At 42.3% G+C, this 18,830-nt stretch overlaps 1 protein-coding gene across 8 annotated transcripts in view; it reads left to right on the top strand.

Moving 5' to 3' along the window:
• The window catches only part of SEC31A (SEC31 homolog A, COPII coat complex component), a 240,037-nt gene that overhangs the window by 181,429 nt on the left and 39,778 nt on the right, over positions 1-18,830 (top strand). For 5 of the 8 annotated variants that reach the window (XM_033962592.1, XM_033962607.1, XM_033962611.1 and 2 more), the window contains 2 exons: positions 2,191-2,229; positions 12,306-12,364. In XM_033962592.1, the coding sequence (XP_033818483.1) occupies positions 2,191-2,229; positions 12,306-12,364 (98 nt within the window). The remainder of the gene's footprint in view (positions 1-2,190; positions 2,230-12,305; positions 12,365-18,830) is intronic. The other 3 variants (XR_004541032.1, XR_004541033.1, XM_033962616.1) reach the window with 3 other exon arrangements.

Below are 18,830 nucleotides of genomic sequence, written 5' to 3'. Positions count from 1 at the left end.
TTATAAGGTGTTGTCCAACAGCAGTTCTCTTGTATTGGCTTCTTAGTTTCAAAAGCATCATTTGTCATGCTCTTTATGTTCTGCAAATAAAATGAACTGGAAGTAAAATCCTTTAAACTTGTTAAATTGTCGATCAGTGTTCTCAATCTAAGGTGTTTCTTTATGAAATACTTTGTCAATGGAAATTAGATCACTTTCTGGGGTTTTATAATTTAGAAAACTCTTGAAAGCAGTCCGTTTTGAGCGTAGCTATCAGTATATTTTATATTTGCAATCTGTATTTATTTTGGCCGCAGTAGAGATTTCTGTTGCAGCCTGGAGAGCTAAATTCTTCAATGGTGATAGAAATTCTATGAGTGTTGGAGCATTATTGCTTCAGACCATGGTAGAAACCTCTACTGCGGCTTAGTAATAGGAGGAGAGATTATTTTATTAGGTTTTGTCATGTAATTTATTATATTACTGTGTGTGTTTTTAATTGTACCCGCACAAAACTAGTGGATTTAATGGGCTATAAGTGATTTAAATTAATTAATAAATTAAGATGTGCCTGGGAAGGAAAAATGTATGAGTGTTACAATAGAAATAGTGCTTGAATTGCCTTTGTTTTAGGTTACCATTCCTTGAATATGTTTTTGTTGCTCTCCCTTTTTCCCCTCAAGCCTGCAAGTTTGACTCACTGGAATTAATTTTATAATACATTTGCAGCACAAAAAGCATGTTGTGCATGCCAAAAACTAGCTCTTACAAAATTATGCAACTAAATGAGCTGTGATGGCATGCAAGTGTGTGTGCCAAGAAGATTGTGCTTAGTTTTAGGTAGGCTGTGTATAAGTATTCTTGGGGGCATAGTTTGGGATGTGCTTACTTAAAATGAAAACCACAGAGCACACTTGTACATGCAAACATTTACATCTTTGAAGCAGATGTAAATTTGCTTGGGAGAATCTATGCTACTTGTGGTCATTGTATGAGCTTATTTTATAAAAGCACATGGGCACCTATGCTACTTTTATAAAATAGGACTCTCTTGGTCCTTTAAGTAGGCATCATTATGTGAAACTCAAAAATTAGCAATGATGGTAAATTTAGGTCCGGTGGTGTTACAAGCTGGTCTTGTTTTCAGCGTATCCATATTGGGGGTAATTTTGAAAAACTTTTATGTAAATAAATGCAAATTTACTCAATTAAATATGTGTTTGAAAATTGTCTCCCCACCTTAGTGTGGGTAAATGTGAGCTGGATTACTTATGGAGGGGAGAGTGGGGAAATTACATGCATGCTTAACTACATATGCAAAATATGTGGGTACAAAGGTAGCCATCAGAGGTCAACTCCAGAGTGAGCTTTTTAGACAATTCACTTGTAGGCTCATGGACACAAAGTAGGGCCAACAAGTACTTGTATTTGATTACCTTGCAAACTGTAAAGCAGGTTTCAGCCCAATAGAATGTTTTATGATGGAATGTGCATGTTTGCTTTGGATACACTATAAACATTCTAAATAAAATAACATACCTAAAATAAATTAGTCTAATAAGTATAACATCAAACACAATACAACAAATTAATTAAAAATACCCAAACAGTATTTCATATTTTTCAAATTAAAAAGCCCCAGAGGTTAAAATTGCCTGTCCATGCAAACAATTCACATAATAGTCATTATAAAAATCTTGAAAATTAAATCTATATGCTGCATTTAAAGAACAGAATTCTGTATAAGTGTTCCAGGGATATAGCTGTCTGTCTTTTATTTTGAGATTTTTTGGTTTTCCCATTGTATAATTATTTTCCTAAATAATAGAATTCCTTTACCCTTTACTGGCACCTTGCATTTTATGGCAGTAATGAACAATTTGTAAACATTTTACTCTCAATTTACTCTTAATTTATGTGTTGAGACAAGATAAACCCTAGTTGTATAGCACAGGTACACAGCATGAGAGTGCAGAATTGGTATTTGTGTATTATTGGCAGTGTGACATTGCTTGTGTAAGAATGATTTAAGAATGATGTAAAGGATTTCCATAGGATGTAAATTGGGTCTATGTTGCCTGCCTCATTGGTGGTGGTTCTTAAACAAAAAAATTAGTTGAACTTTAAAACTCTATAAAATTATTTTGAAACTTCATGAAAGCTTGACTATATTTTCTCATCTTTTGAGTTACTTTTGCATTTCATTCACAGAAAATCTATCTACTCAAGACATGGCATCTTTCCTGCAAGGTGAATTAAAGTTGTAGTGATACTGAAATCATGAAATCACAAATATTCACAGAATTAAATATTAATCTAATTAATCAGATTTAAATTTGATTTGCATTGATCTCAGGGTTTGGTGTTGATTATATTTAGGTAAATCTTAACATAAGCTTTTACAGATGATACTAATTTTTATTTGTAACATAAAATTTGTGATGATTAGTTCATTAGGATCACAGTTTGGAAACTGCTGATTTTGAATCTGGGCCACATGTTCAAGTGCTAACACTATTAAGAGAGATGAGAGAGTTGCTTCTCGCGTGGCTACTTCCTCAGTCACCATTAGCTTGAATCAAATTTGGTCACTTAATTTTAAGCCAGTGGTTGGCGCCTTGATTTCCAGTACAATAGTGATGGTATGCTGAACCATAGGGTTATACATCTGTGTTCACAAGCATATTGCAGAAGTTGTCAATAACAGCTTTTCAACTCCCTCCTCCATGGTCTCTGCTGTCCCCTACAGTACTTCCTTCTGCAAGCAAGCATGAAGTTGTCTCTCTGATCTGCCCTGTTTATTTCTTTACTAGTGTTAAAGCCCGTTACATTAACGGATGCTAGAAAGCAGTCCCCTTTCCCTTTCCCTCTCCCCCTCCAGTTCCTCCCTGACTGTCTCTCCGTGGCCCCCTTCTGTCTCCCCTCCCCCAAGCAAAGCTGTCTGCCTCCCAACACACCCCTCCCCCCAAAACAGTCTCCTTTCCCTCTCCCCCTCCAGTTCCTCCCTGACTGTCTCTACATGGTCCCCCTTCTGTCTTCCCTCCCAAGCAAAGCTGTCTCCCTCCCAGCACACCCCTCCCCCAAAGCAGCCCCCTTTCCCTCTCCCCCTCCAGTTCCTCCCTGACTGTCTCTCCGTGTCCCCCCATCTGTCTTCCCCCCCAAGCAAAGCTGTCTGCCTCCCAGCACACCCCTCCCCCAAAGCAGCCCCCTTTCCCTCTCCCCCTCCTTTGAGAATTTTTACCTGCAGCACCGGCACCATACCCTCCAGCCGTTCCTCTGAGCGAAACTGCCACCACCGCTCAAACTCCAGCGAAACTGCCATTACCTGTTCAAACTCCTTCACACGCCGCCCGCCTACACGCTGTTGAGGCTGCCGCGCACCGTCCCCGCGGTCTGGCCGGCTCCCTTAGTCCCTTGCCGCCCCCTTCCCTTCCCACAGTCCCGACAAACGTTCTGACTCCATCAGCGGCCGCAGCACTCTAAACATGCTGCTTTGCGGTCTTCTACTGCCCTGATTTGCTCTGCCGTGTCGGGCAGAGCAAATCAGGGCAGTAGAAGGCCGCGAAGCAGCGTGTTTAGAGTGCTGCAGCCGCTGCTGGAATCAGGACATTTGTCGGGACCGCGGGAAGGGAAGAGGGGCAGCGGCAAGGGACTAAGGGAGCCGGCCAGACCTCGGGAAGGGAGGGTCAGATGGGAGGCTGAACGGGGGTTCGGGTGTGCCGGGGAGGGGGGCGAAGACGTCGACGCCGAAGACGAACTGTCTTACGGGGGGGGGACCCTAAGTGCGCATGCGCACTCCTGCAGCCACAGACATACGGCTCATGGAAGCACGCAGATAAGAGTGTGCATGCGCGGCTAGGCTTTTATTATATAGGATTGGGGTTTTTTTCAGCTTGTTCACAGATTTTTGTCACAGTGTCATAGATCCCAGCTTCAAGGGTGTGCTCTTCCTGGGGGTTCAGCACTCAAGAAAAAGATCTGGGTGTAATCGTGAACAATACACTGAAACCTTCTGCCCAATGTGCGGTGGCAGCCAAGAAAGCAAACAAGATGCTAGGAATTATTAGAAACTGGGATGGTAAACAAGACTAAGAATGTTATAATGCCTCTGTATCGCTCAATGGCTCAACCTTACCTTGAGTATTGCATTCAGTTCTGGTCTCCTTATCTCAAAAAAGATATAGCGACCCTAGAAAAGGTTCAAAGAAGAGTGACCAAGATGATAAAGGGGATAGAACTCCTCTCATATGAGGAAAGACTAAAGAGGTTAGGGCTCTTCTGCTTGGAAAAGAGACGGCTGAGGGGAGATATGATTGAAGTCTACAAAATCCTGAGTGGTGTAGAAATGGGTATAAGTGAATCGATTGTTTTTTTTTTTTTTACTGCATCAGGATTTACAAAGACTAGGTGACATTCTAAGTTACAGAGTAATACTTTAAAAACCAATAGGAGGAAATATTTTTTTCACTCAGAGAATAGTTAAGCCCTGGAATACGTTGACATGGAACGTTAAGTATCTTCTTTGCTTCAGAAAATGGGGATATGAAGATAGGCCTCTGTGAAATCCAGAAAGGCCAGAAATTTCCCTGGTTCTACCAAGGCAATCACAGACCCCACTGTTTCTATTCTGAAACAGGGATCTTTGAGGGCATTGACTTCTTTGAGGTACAGGATTGATCTCCAGTCTTCAGAGCCTCTCTTTGACATGATGAAGTATATCGATTATCTGCTAGAGCCTAAGTCAGACTCTGGGACATGCTCTGTGGTCGCTTTGTCCTTGGCTGACCTTGGCTAGGTTGTCCGGGCATTCTGCTGGAGAGTCCAGGAGAAATTCTGGAAGATTCTGATAAAATTTGAGTTTGTACCTGTCTCACAATGTCCATCACCCAGCAATCTGTGGTGATGTCCATCCACTCCACCAGGAATACCAAGAGCCTCCTTCCAATCTGTTTAGGGTTGGCCAAGGACCTGATGTTATAACTGCTTCTTTGGGGTGGAAGTAGAGCGGACTCCTGAAGATTGCAGATGCCTAGCTCCACTTGTTTGGTTGTTTGATAAGGTCTCTGACCCGAGGGTCCTCCAGAGTATTGATGATATTGCCAGGAGGCACAAAAATACAGAAAAACTGATAATTATGACTGCTATGCTCTCCTCCCCCTGCCAAGTACTCAGCAAACTAATCTACAGCAAAGTAGTCAAGTTCTTGATTGTTAGGCAACTTATTGTCGGTGGTTCTTATGTTTGGTTCCTGAAGAAAGGTCTTTGTCCTCGAAACCAAGCCTGGTTGAAACCTGGAGACTGCGGGAGACTTTCTCTATAAGCTTTTTTCTCCCGACATTTATTATCAGTTCCTGAAGAATGGGACTATCTGACTCATTAAGCTAACTCCTGCTGTATTTGACTTTTTCAGCTTGTTTATTTTATTTTTCTCAGCTGGAGGTGTGGAGGTAGGATTTTCACTGTTATTTTGTGATTTATACTAAGAGTAATTTGCACTTTATAAGTTTATTCACTACATTTATTCACACTTAGTATATTCCTATGATGGTGTGGGGCTAAGTTGTAATTCTATTTCACTCTGGAAAAAGCCCAGAAAGGTGAAGCGTGGTGGCTTTAGTTCTTTTTGAACTTTTGGCTGCCTCAAGCTTGCAACCTCACACTGAGGACATACTTGACTATTATTATTATTATGATGATGATGATAGTATTTTGGTGTTAGCGGTACAGTGGAATTCCTTCCCTACAGTTCATTGGCAAGTGCTTCTCATATAGTGTCCTTTAATCAGCACACCTAGTTACAGAGGTATTCTACATTAACTGTTTGGTCCCTTGGAAGACAGTCATTACAGCATCTTCCTGATCCCAAAACACTGTGGCCATGACCTTTCCTGCTGAATTTTGGGTCTTGAGTTTTCTTGGCCTTTGAGAACCTGAGTGCTGCCATTGCAAGATCTGTTGTTTTGTGTCAGGATCATAGTGGTATAACCATGTTTCATCAGCAGTAGCTAGTTCCAAATAGTTGGCACCAGTTCTCTGAAAATGCTACAAAATCAACATGATGCCGTTTCTTGTCAGCTTTCAAACATTTGGGCACCCACTTGACTGACAGCTTCTGCATACCCAGCTGCTTGTGAATTATACATCCATCATGTTCCCTGGATATTTGTAGTGTCTCAGCAATTGTTTTAGCCAATATTTATTTATTTAAAAGATTTCAAACCCGCTTAAACATAGCATTACGATTCTGCAAATTTGCACTTTGCAAAATAAAATCACACTCTTTTTAGCTACATTGGCAAAATAATACTCTGAATTGGCCGGGCTGAGAACTTTTCAGCTAAAAATGAAGGCACTTGTTATAGGTGCTAATGAGTACTTTTTTTCTTAAATGCTCTTGCAAATGTCTGACTTCCTATCATTATAATCAGTATGTATTTGTAGATGCAATGCAATTAGAATTTTTTTTACAAGCCAAGAAGAGAGAAAGGTAAGGAAGTAGAGCTGGTAAAAAAAAGGCAAGCTATCCCTTGAGTTGATTTCCCATCCACTCTGTCCTATCAAAAAATTGTAGTGCTACCGTCTAACCTCACATTCATATCTATGTCATATTGTATTATTACACTTTTATTGTATTTGCTAGAATGTAATCCCCCCCTAGAAGGCATTTGCTCTTTGTGAGAGATAGAAACCCTTAATAAACTTGGATAGGTTGAAGAGGATAATGTTACTTGGCAGGGAATTCATCAAGGGGTGTTATCATATTAGCTCGCACTAAATGCTAAAGATGCCCATAAGAATATAATGGATGTCTTTAGTGTTTAGCGTATGCTAATCATCTTTTATTTATGTTAAAAATTTATATGCCGTCTACAATTGGGTGTTTTACAAAATACAAACATAAAAAACTTAGGAATAAACATTACAAAGCAAAATCCTAAAAACAACTACTCTTAAAATAACCCACTGTGCCATTTCACAGAAATGCTGTAATAAACAATTGCGTTTTCAATAATATTTTAAATCTTAACCAAAGATCAGAACACAGCTGTAACTGTCCCACCAAAGCATTCCATAGCTTAATACCTACAATACAAAAAGCAACAGCTCTGGTTTCAGCATATCTTCCTCACTTTCAGTTCCAACAACTTTTGATTTTCAGATCTCAAAGCTCTATTAGGCTGATAAGTTACCACCATACTAGTAAAGTACCATGGTGCTTTACTAGCACGTACTAACGCGGTAGCGCCCCTTATAAATTCCCCTTTTAGACTTTTCTCAAGATTGAGATAATAAACAGGTTTATACTAAAAAATAATTGTGTCTTGGTTATAATTTCTTTAGAATTATTGAAAGAGCTGGTTCTCTCTTTTTGTTTGTTCATATTTTTGAGACATTTGCTTATGGTATTTTCTTATATTATCTGTATAATACATTAATAAAAATGATTCAAACTTTTTTTAAAAAACTTGGTTACTGTATGTATTTTTGGAATTTTTTTACAATTATTGTTTCAGATTTTCCACATTTATGTTTTAAATATGCACTTTGTATGCATATTATAACTTTTATGCACAAATTAGTTGCATGCGCAGTAAGTCTTTAGGTATATGTATACACAAGAATAGTTTTGGGTGTCTCCACAAAGTGAATACACAGTACTAGTTAACTTATTATGGACCTTTCTAAGGTGTGAAGTTATACAATCAATGCATTTTTATTAATTACTTTTTGAATATTTTCATAACTTGATTTTTTTTATATTGTAAGTATAGTATAAGGTGCTTAGATCAGTGAAACACCTACTTTAATAAATGTCAGACTATATTTTTTTAGTTTGCAAAATGTGAAAAATTTGCTAAAGTCAGGTAGCTCTGCTGACTGACCTTTTAAATGCGTCTCTAGAGTCGGGAGTGGTACTAGAGGACTGGAGAAGGGCGGATGTGGTCCCTCTCCACAAAAGTGGAAGTAAAGAAGAAGTAGGTAATTACAGGCCAGTTAGTCTGACTTCTGTTTTAAGCAAATTAATGGAAATGCTTTTAAAACAGAGAATGGTCAGGTTTCTGGAATCTTGTGGATTACAGGACTGGAGGTAACATGGATTCACTAGAGGTAGATCTCATCAGACAAATCTGATCAATTTCTTTGACTGGGTGACCAGAGAATTGGATAGAGGATGGTGACCAGAGAATTGGATAGAGGATGTGCGCTAGATGTAGTGTATTTAGATTTTATCAAAGCCTTTGACAGTGTTCCACACAGATGTCTAATAAATAAACTGAGTGCCCTTGGCCCAGTGGCAGGATGGGTCAGGAACTGGTTGCTCAATGGAGATCGCTCTGAGGATAGGATGTTACCAGTGGTGTGCCTCAAGGTTCTGTTCTTAGGCCTGTTCTTTTTAACATTTTTATAAATATTGCTGAAGGGTTGTCAGGTAAGATTTGCCTTTTTGCGGATGATACCAAAATCTGCAATAGAGTAGACAGGCTGGATGGTGTGAATAACATGAAGAAAGACCTGGTGAAGCTTGAAGAATGATCTGAAATTTGACAGCTAAAATTTAATGCTAAGAAATGCAATGTCATGCATTTGGGCTGCAAAAACCAGAGGGAATGGTACAGTTTAGGAGGTGAAGAACTTATGTGCATGACGGAAGAGTGGGACTTGGTTGTGATTGTATGTGATGATCTTAAGGTGGCCAAACAGGTTGAAAAGGTGACTGCGAAAGCTAGAAGGATGCTAGGTTGCATAGGGAAAGGTATGGCCAGTAGGAAAAAGGAGGTATTGATGCCTCTGTATAAGACTCTGGTGAGACCTCATTTAGAATATTGTGTACAATTCTGGAGGCCGCACCTTCAAAAATATATAAAAAGAATGGTGTCGATCTAGAGGAAGGCTACTAAAATAATGTGTGGTCTTCGTGTTAAGGCGTATGGGGACAGACTTAAAGATCTCAATTTGTATACTTTGGAGGAAAGGCGGGAGAGGGGAGATATGATAGAGTTGTTTAAATACCTACATAATATAAATGTGCACGAGTCAAGTCTCTTTCATTTGAAAGGAAATTCTGCAATAAGAGGGCATAGGAAGAAGTTAAGAGGTGATAGGCTCCGGAGTAATTGGAGGAAATACTTTTTTACGGAAAGGGTGGTAGATACGTGGAACAGTCTCCCGGAAAAGGTGATGGAAACAGAGACTGTGTCTGAATTCAAGAGGGCCTGGGATAGGCATGTGGGATATCTCAGAGAGAGAAAGAGAAAATGATTACTGTGGATGGGCAGACTAGATGGCGATTTGGCCTTTAACTGCCATCATGTTTCATGAGGCATTGCATTTGTTTTAATTGAATATCAATTTTTAAACTATATACAAAACCTTAATTTAGTTTTGTGGAAAATATTATTCTATGATATTCCAACTAGAAATATAGTGGGCCCCTTTACAAAGAAAGCTGCAGTAACAATTCCCACATGACAAATGAGACAAAGCCTGTTTAATTCCTATGGGTTTGTTGTATTTGCCACACCACAGCTTTGTAAAAGGGGCCCAATAAAAGGCAAAAACAAAAAAAACTTCTAAAATATGAAATGTGCATATATATTGAACAGGAAATACAGAGTCCCAGGCTGAACTTGACACAGCATATGATGGTAGAGGAAGTAGTTACAGTCACACTCATACTTACTAACCTAATGTTGACAGTATTGAGCTACATACAGGACTTTAAGCCCAGCATGTTACTGTACTGCATGGGAGGGAGAAGCACACTGAAGTTAACAAAAGTTGAGTAGTCTTATTCCTCAGACCTCTCCTGCCAATCTACTGATTCTAATGAACATAGAGAGAAAACAGAGTGGATAGATAAGAGGAGTTGAATGTTTATTCAAATGCAGTTTCTGTAACATCCCTTCTGAATTCCATACCCTAGGTGTTCAATCCCAACCCGCAGTCTGGGTGTTGCAGAAATCTACATCTTTTCTGAACACATGCTGCACTCCCCTTAGTGTTAGAATCAGTTTCAGTTTCTGCAGGTAGTCTGATCACAGGTCTTTTGCTGTTGCTCTGCTTCTGTTTCTCCACCAAGCTGCTTTAAAAACACTGACAGGTAAAGTCACTTCAGAGATTGTGAGTACCTCCACTATTTCCTATGGGAACTTCGGGGGTGGTTTGTAACTCGCTTTAAACTCCATTTTTCACAGTTTCTGAGGGTAGGGTTCAGGACACCACCTTCCTAGACCCCTCTGGTTAGTTGGGTCATCTACCAGGTAGCCAGCGACATCCCGGCTTGGTGTCTTTACTGGCTCTGGATTGGCCTCACCTGGATTGGCCCATGGTATGTGGTTCTCGTACGTCTTTAAGCGGGATTTGAAGCTCCGGTTCCCTTTTCATCAATATCTTCTCCGTCAGGGACCCGTGTCCATGGAGAACCCTCAGCATTTGGCCTTATGGTATGGCATGGCATGGCATGGCTCTTGAAGCTCAGCCTTGATGATGAGCAGTTATTTGGAGGTAGTTATCTCGACTCTTTTGCGCTCAAAGTACCCTCTGCTTTGGCTTCTTCTGCCAAAGCTTGGTAGGCTTTGCTCACAGGGGGGTGCTAGGAATTAGGTGAAGCCAGAGCAGGCTCCCAGTTAGGTAATCCAGGTTTTCCTTCAGGAGGGTTTAGTCAGAAGTCTGGCAGTGGCCTCCCTGAAAGTTCAGATTACAGAGGAGCTAGATCACTTACTTCTCTTTCCGATCTGACTAGGTGTATGAAGGGGAAGCTTCATCTGCGTCCTCCCTTGCATGTTTCTTTCCCTTCATAGACTCTTGACATCGTTTTACAGGGCCTTGATGAGGCTCCTTTTGAACCGCTATAGGATGTATTTCTTCTGGACCCTGACGTTCATGATGGTTTTTCTGGTCACCGTTGTCTCAGCACAGTGTATTTTGGAGTTTCTGCTATTTCATGCAGAGGACCTTTTTTTTCCGTATTACATTCGCAGGTGTTTCCTCCATACTGTACCTTTCTTCTTGTCAACTGTGGTCTCTGCTTTCTGAGTTAATCAGGAGATTAGATCGACTGCATTTCATAACGACAGGTTCGAAGCACAAAGATCAGATCTTCCACAAATTAGATGTCTGGAGGATGTTGCTCCTTTATTTGGAAAGGATGAATTGTGTTCTGAGCTGTCTGATCTCCTTTTTATTCATACTGCTGCGCCTCACCATGGTAGGCCGGTGTCCAAGTCCTCGATCGCTCGATGGATTCAAAGGGCCATTTACATGACTTACATCACCCACGGCATGCAGCCACTGATTTTGCTTACAGCACTCTTGACAAGAAGTATGGCTGCATCGTGGGCGGTATCTCACGCGATTCATCCTGATTAAATTTGCAGGGCAGCTACTTGGTTTTCTCCAGTTTTACCGAATGGATGTGGTGGTGTTTTCCGATGCCATTTTTTTCCAGGCCTTAGTTTTGTGGGCAGATTCTTCTGTCCCTCCCTAGCTATCGTGGCTTTGGTACCTCACCTAGCATATGGAATCTGGAAGAGACGTAACAGAATGGAAGATTAAGTTTACACTTTCAATGATCTTCTTTCTGTTAGTCCTTGGAAGATTCCATACGACCCACCCTCTCTGTATTCACTCAGTTGTTTGGAGTAGCCTGCTCCTTTCTGCCTCAATTACTCTCATTGTAGGCTTGAAGATTTTCCAGCCAGTTGCCAGATCCTGTGGTGAATTTCTGTGAGTATACACATTACCGAAGGCCTTTCTTGGGGTGCTCGTTAGTACTGCATTGTTCCTCAATGTTTTTTCTGAGTTGCCTTTGTGCCTGTTTATTACTTAATATTTTGCAAAGCAAACCAGTTTGTGAGTTACTTATGTTGATGGGGATTCTTCCCTGTACCTCCTTGTCCTGGATTTGCAAGTATGTGCTTGGCTTTGGGACTGAACTGATTCCAACACTAGGAGAGTACAGCGTGTGTTCAGAAAAGATGTAGATTTCTGCAACACCCGGACTGTGGGTTGGGATTGAACACCTAGCATATAGAATCTTCCAAGGTCTAATAGAAAGAAGATTATCGAAGGTATAAACCTAATCTTCCATTCGTTGAAGAGCTTACGCACTTGCCAAACCAACATGCTCATGCTTTCCCAGTGTCTTACACTTGAACTAATGCTGGGGTACCACAGTTGCTAACTTACTGTTCTATCTTAGTGCAGCCTTCTGGGATGCTGCTAGTATACATCTGATTCTAGAATATATAACATACTGATTGTGTTTATTCATAAATGAATTAAGCTTTTAGTTCAGAAATAAATTAAATTTGTTTTTGTTACAGGACCTCAGAATGGTTGGAATGATCCTCCTGCCCTGAGTGGTGGTTTAAAGAAAAAAAAGGTAAAATATCAATATTATACTTTCTACCCAAACATACTACAATTGTGCCTTTTATTTACAAATTGGCACTGGTACTTGTAGTTTGCTTAAAATAAGGGGACAGATCTTTGATAAAGCCTTTTCGCATGTCAGAGATCCCCGGCTGGCATAAAAAGAGTCTAAGTGAAAAATAATTCTTAAAATGGATTCAATTTTGGATAGAATGAGATAGTTTATTAAAATTTTGATTAAACGCTTATCATAGCATTCCAAAGCATTGTACAGTTAAAAGCTAAAAATATAAAATGGGGGAACAAACAGATAATGGACAAAATCTTTGTTCAACAGACAGACTTGTTATCCCAAGACAAGCAGGCAGCATATTCTCACTGACGGGTGATGTCGCCCACGGAACTCCAGTACGGACCACTTTAAAAGTGCATTGCCACTTTAAGAACTTAGAAAGTTTGTGATAGTCCGGACTGCGCATGTGCAAGTGCCTTCCTGCCTAATGAGGGCGCACAGTCCTTCAGTTTCTTCGTTTCCGCGGAACTAAGAAGTTGCATTTTCAATGGCTGTTGAAAAATTTTCTTTTCGCTGCCTTCCCGCTCTCATGGTTTTCTGACTTTTTAGGCAATTTCTTCTTTTCTTTCATTGTTAGTAAAAAAAAAAAAAAAACCCCTAAATAATTATAGTTGTTTTTTTTTTTTCTTTTACTGTCGTCGGTTTAGCTTGGTGGGGCCTTATGAATCACCATACTATTTTCTCCCCACCTTATGGCTCTTGTTTCATGCCAGTTTTCCGGTTCAATTTTTATCTGAGCAGTTGTTTTGCTGGGGAAGTTGTCTTCTCCGACATCCTTCAGTAATTCTAGCAATGTCGGGACCTCGGTCTTGCCATTTTCTTCTTCCCCTTCTTTTTTCCTCACCAGCGCATTTTCATGCGGGTTCTTCAGAAATCGTTTCTTGTCGGCACCATCAGGAATCCAGCACCCGCCGATGTCAGTAATCCGGTGCCCATTGTACTTCTTGTACTGTTTTTCCAGTCCGCACCGACATGGACTTTGCTGCTCGGACCCAATCCTATCTAGATAAGTTGGCTCACAAACTTCTCTTTTGGGCTTTAGGTCATTGTAACAGTGAGTCTAATCCTGCCAACCTTGGTCAGCCCTTTCTTTAGCTCCGCTTAGATATTGATGAGTGCCTTGATATGTGCATACTCATTTTGGAAGCGTGGAGTGACACCGATGGTACCGGTTTATGGGCCAAGGGTATCGGTGTTTTTTCTTTCCTTCTGAATAATTTTTTTCCATCGCGCTTGTGATAAGAACATAAGAACATAAGCAGTGCCTCCGCCGGGTCAGACCACAGGTCCATCCCGCCCAGCAGTCCGCTCCCGCGGCGGCCCAAACAGGTCACGACCTGTCTGAATAACCAGAAGGGGCCCCCTTGCCACCTTGGTTTCCCATTTAAGTCCTATCTTCCCATCGAAGTCCTAACCCTCCGGTCTTGCACATTCACGACTTGGTTGGGTTTCCATACTTATTACCTGGTTAGCTTTCTATACTTGTATTACATCCCAGCACCTCTCTCAGTATCCCACAATCCCTTTATCCCTCAGGAATCCGTCCAATCCCTGTTTGAATCCCTGTACCGTACTCTGCCTGATCACTTCCTCCGGTAGCGCATTCCAAGTGTCCACGACCCTTTGGGTGAAAAAAAACTTCCTTGCATTTGTTTTGAACCTATCTCCCTTCAGTTTCTCCGAATGCCCCCTCGTACCTGTTGTCCCCTTCAAACTGAAGAATCTGTCCCTATCCACCCTCTCTATGCCCCTCATGATCTTGAAGGTCTCTATCATATCTCCCCTGAGCCTCCTCTTTTCCAGAGAGAAGAGCCCCAGCCTATCCAACCTCTCGGCGTATGGGCAGTGTTCCAGCCCTTTTACCAGTTTCGTTGCTCTCCTTTGGACTCTCTCAAGTACCGCCATGTCCTTCTTGAGGTGCGGCGACCAATACTGAACGCAGTATTCCAGATGTGGACGCACCATCGCTCGATACAATGGCATGATGACTTCCCGCGTCCTGGTTGTTATGCCCCTCTTTATGATGCCCAGCATCCTGTTGGCTTTTTTTAAGGCAGCTGCGCACTGCGCAGATGGCTTCAGTGATGCATCCACAAGCACACCCAAGTCTCTCTCTAGACTGCTGTCTCCCAGCAATGCCCCCCCCCAATTTGTAGTTGAACAACGGGTTCTTTTTCCCTATATGCATGACCTTGCATTTTTCCACGTTAAAGCGCATTTGCCATTTGTTTGCCCAGTCTTCCAGCTTGTCCAGGTCCCTTTGCAGGTCCTCACACTCCTCCCTGGATCTAACTCTGCCGCACAGTTTGGTATCGTCTGCAAATTTTATAACCTCGCACTTTGCCTCCTTTTCCAGGTCATTGATAAATATGTGCCTTGATACCGGCATTTTCATCTCTGGAGCGTAGCACTGATGATACCGGCGAGGCAGTCAGCGGTACTGTTGTTTTTCTTTTTCAGCAGTTTTTTCCGTTCATGTCTACGACTTCGGTCAACACCAACATGTTTAACTGTGTTTAGTTGTTCCTGTCGACATCTGTGTCGATGTCAACTTGTTCAGCTGTATTTTCAGTTGTTTGTGTCGATGACCATGTCGACATCGTCTTTTCTGGTGCTAATCCGGCTGAGTTCTTGACACCGGTAGCACTTTCACAGGAGTCTCCTATGATTCTTACGACTCATATATTGCGACGTCGGACTTCTTCAAGTTGCCGGCGTCGGTGTCAATTCGGTATGGCAAGGCTTTGTAGTCATTAAGCTGCCTTCAGCCTTCGACATCGACTCTCTTACTAACTTTCTGAGGGGGAGGGGAGTTTTTTGCACAACACCCCATATCTCTCTGAAGCGGTGGGTTTTTTTTCACCACCTGCTTCTCTTTCTTCTTCAGTAGGGCTGTGAATTTATTTTTTTTCCAAATTCCTTAGGGAACTGTCTATACCTTGTGTCATTCACTTGAAAGTTGATTTGACAAACTCATTTTCCTTGACCAAGGTTTGTTTGATTCCCTTCTATGATATCTGCGGGAATTTTTTGATATAAGAACATAAGAAATGCCTGGATCAGACCTGGGGTCCATCCAGTCCGGTGATCCGCACACGCGGAGGCTCAGCCAGGCGTACCCCGGCGAATACCTCGTATTCCTCAATGTGTTCTGCAAGAAGATGTGCGTCCAATTTTTCCTGAAATCCTAGAATGGTGGTTTCTTCCACCACCTCCTCCGTGAGAGAGTTCCAGGCATTCACCACTCGCTGTGCGAAGCAGAATTTTCTGACATTTGTCCTGGCCGTGTCCCCTCTCAGCTTCTGTTCATGACCTCTTGTCCGAGTCCAACTCACATTAGACAATGTGAATAACGTTGTTTCTTGCTCACCATCCTTTCCCCCTGCTGGTGAGTGAGCTTGCTCCATTTTGTCGATTCCTTTTAGTATTTTAAAAGTCTCTATCAGATCCCCTCTCAGTCTTCTCTTCTCGAGGGTGAATAATCCCAGTTTTCTGAGGCGATCTTTGTAGCTCAAGTTTTCCATACCTTTTACTAGCTTTGTCGCTCGACTCTGCACCCTCTCCAGCAGTGTTATATCCTTCTTCAGGTATGTAGACCAATGTTGGACACAGTATTCCAAATGTGGTCTGACCATTGCTCTATAAAGCAGCATTATGACCTCCTTCGATCTACTCGTGATTCCCTTCTTTATCATGCCTAACATCCTGTTTGCTTTTTTTGCCGCCGCTGCGCATTGAGCCGACGGCTTCAGGTTCCTTTCTATCAGTACCCCCCAGGTCCTTTTCTTGTTCGCTCTTCCCCAATGTTATACCTAACAGCTTATACTCATGCTCCTTGTTTTTCATGCCCAGGTGCATCACTTTGCATTTTTCAACATTAAAACTCATCTGCCAATTCTCTGCCCATCTCTCAAGTTGGTTCAAATCTCTCTGGAGTTCCTCGCTGTCTTTTTGTGACCTGATTGCCTGGCATAGCTTTGTGTCATCTGCAAACTTGATGATAAGACTGGTTGTTTCTTCTTCCAGGTCATTTACGAAGATATTGAATAAGATAGGCCCAAAAACCGAGCCCTGAGGCACACCGCTAGTTACTTTCTTCCAGTCCAAGTACTTCCCATTATGCACACTCTCTGTCTTTTGTTTTACAGCCATTTTCCTATCCATCTTAATATATCCCCTTCTATTCCATGACTTTGTAGTTTTCTGAGAAGTCTCTCGTGTGGTACTTTGTCGAATGCTTTCTGGAAGTCCAAGTATATAATGTCCACCAGTTCTCCACTATCAACTTGTTTGTTCACCGTCTCGAAAAACTGAAGTAAGTTCGTCAAGCACGACTTCCCTTTCCTGAATCCATGCTGACTATCTCTCAGTAGGTCATGGGTATCCAGATGCTGGACTATGCTATCTTTAATCAAAGCCTCAACCATTTTCCCAGGAACCGATGTGAGACTTATAGGTCTATAGTTTCCCGGTTCTCCTCTTGATCCTTTTTTGAAGATTGGGATGACGTTCGCTATCTTCCAGTCTTCTGGTATCCGTCCGGTTCTAATTGACATGTTAGCGAGGGATTGCAGTAGTTCTCCGATTTCTACCTTTAGTTCCTTTAATACTCTCGGGTGAATTCCATCTGGGCCAGGGGATTTGTCACTTTTTAGTTTGTCAATCTGATAGTTTATCTGGTCCAGATCTACCTTCACTGTGGTGAGGCTCTCCTCTATTTCTCCTTTGAATACTTTCACTGTTTCAGGTATTGATGTGGCGTCTTCTTTGGTAAAGATAGATGCAAAGAAGGAATTTAATCTGTCTGCAATCTGTTTGTCTTCTTTGATGTATCCTTTTCTTCCTTGGTCGTCGAGAGGGCCCCACTGTCTCCTTTGCAGGTTTCATCCCTTTAACGTATCTAAGAAAGGGTTTGAAGTTTTGGGCCTCTTGCGCTATCTTTTCCTCATAGTCCCTTTTGGCTTCTCTCACCACCTTGTGGCACTTCTTCTGGTCATCTTTGTGGCTGTTCCAAGCCTCGGTTGTTTTCTCGCGTTTCCATTTTTTTAATGAATCCTTCTTTTCCCTTTCACAACACTAAGAAGGTTTCCCAGAATCTCTACTGGTGGAGTTACTTTTATAGACTAGTGTGTAGGCCTCTGCCTTTCTGGGCAGAATGGCTTAGCCTGTTAGCCAAATAGGCTTACTAGATTCATATGATGCCTACATGGTTTTTTATTTATACTTTCTCTGCTCACATGTACAGTATCTGTGTTTTCAGCACCTCTTTTCTGTTCTTAAAGATCTGCTCTGCATTTAAGTGTGTCTTCTTATCACGACCCACCAGGACAGGCTGGCACAAACGCCTTGTTTGGGGGATGTCTTCTTTGGTGTTTCCAGGGCTATGCTGGGACATGCTTACTCAGCAGTTGTCTGTTCATGGGACCAGGTGAGACTTTCTGGTCATGTCCAAGTAGCCTTCATTATATCCCTTCTCAATGAAGATTTGTGGTTAACTTTTTTTCTGTCTGCCGCAATGTCCACATCGCTATGAGCCTTGGCTCTCTGGGTTTTCTTCATAGAGCAGGTTTCTATACTCAATATTTTCACTCTGCTATCTACCCCATTTTTTTTCCAAGAAGATGTACAGTTCTCCTTTGTTATGATGATTACCCTCGAGGGGGTCTTCTTCAATTATTGAAGTCGGGGATTATCCCAGGACAAGCAGGCATGATATTCTCACATGTGGGTGACGTCATCTACGGAGCCCCGATGCGGAAGCATTTCAAGCAAACTTGATTGAAGATTTAAGTTTGCTCTGCTGCTCCACGCATGCGTGCCTTCCTGCTCCACTAGGGGGCGCATCCCCTCGTGGTCTCCAGTTCAAAATTTTCCGCTGAGCCTAGAAGTCGTGTTTTTTCAGGCTCTGCCCCAACTGCCTTCTAGCACCGCAATTTTTTTCTTGTTTTTTCTCGTTTAAGTCGCTGTGCGCGAAATTTTCTTCTTCAACTTGATTCCTGCTTCGTTTTTGACCGACCCGGAGGCTTCCGGGTCCCCGTGGCCGCGTGGCTACTCGAGCCGCGGCCACTTTCGATTCTATATCCCGGCCTTTGACCGGCTTTAAAAAGTGCACCCGGTGCGAGCGGCTTCTTTCCATCACAGACCCGCATCGCCGGTGCATCCTCTGCCTGGGGGCCGCTCATCCAACCGACTCCTGCCCCCAGTGCGCTACTTTCCAGAACCAGGCCCTCCTCGAAGAAAAGCCCGCATGGCGGATCTTTTCGCCCCAGACCAACCCTCTACCTCGGCCTCGAGGTCGGCCTCGGCCCCGGCCTTGACCTCGGCCCCAAAACCTCGGCATCGCCTCGAGACTCGAATCCGAAGTCCTCGGGACAACAGAAAGCCTCGGCTCCGGGTAAGTCCC

The sequence above is a fragment of the Geotrypetes seraphini genome, chromosome 1 (genome assembly GCF_902459505.1).
Source record: "Geotrypetes seraphini chromosome 1, aGeoSer1.1, whole genome shotgun sequence".
NCBI classification, from domain to species: Eukaryota; Metazoa; Chordata; class Amphibia; order Gymnophiona; family Dermophiidae; genus Geotrypetes; species Geotrypetes seraphini.
Note: the sequence above shows the minus strand (reverse complement) of the source record. Positions and strands in the feature narration are given on the sequence as shown.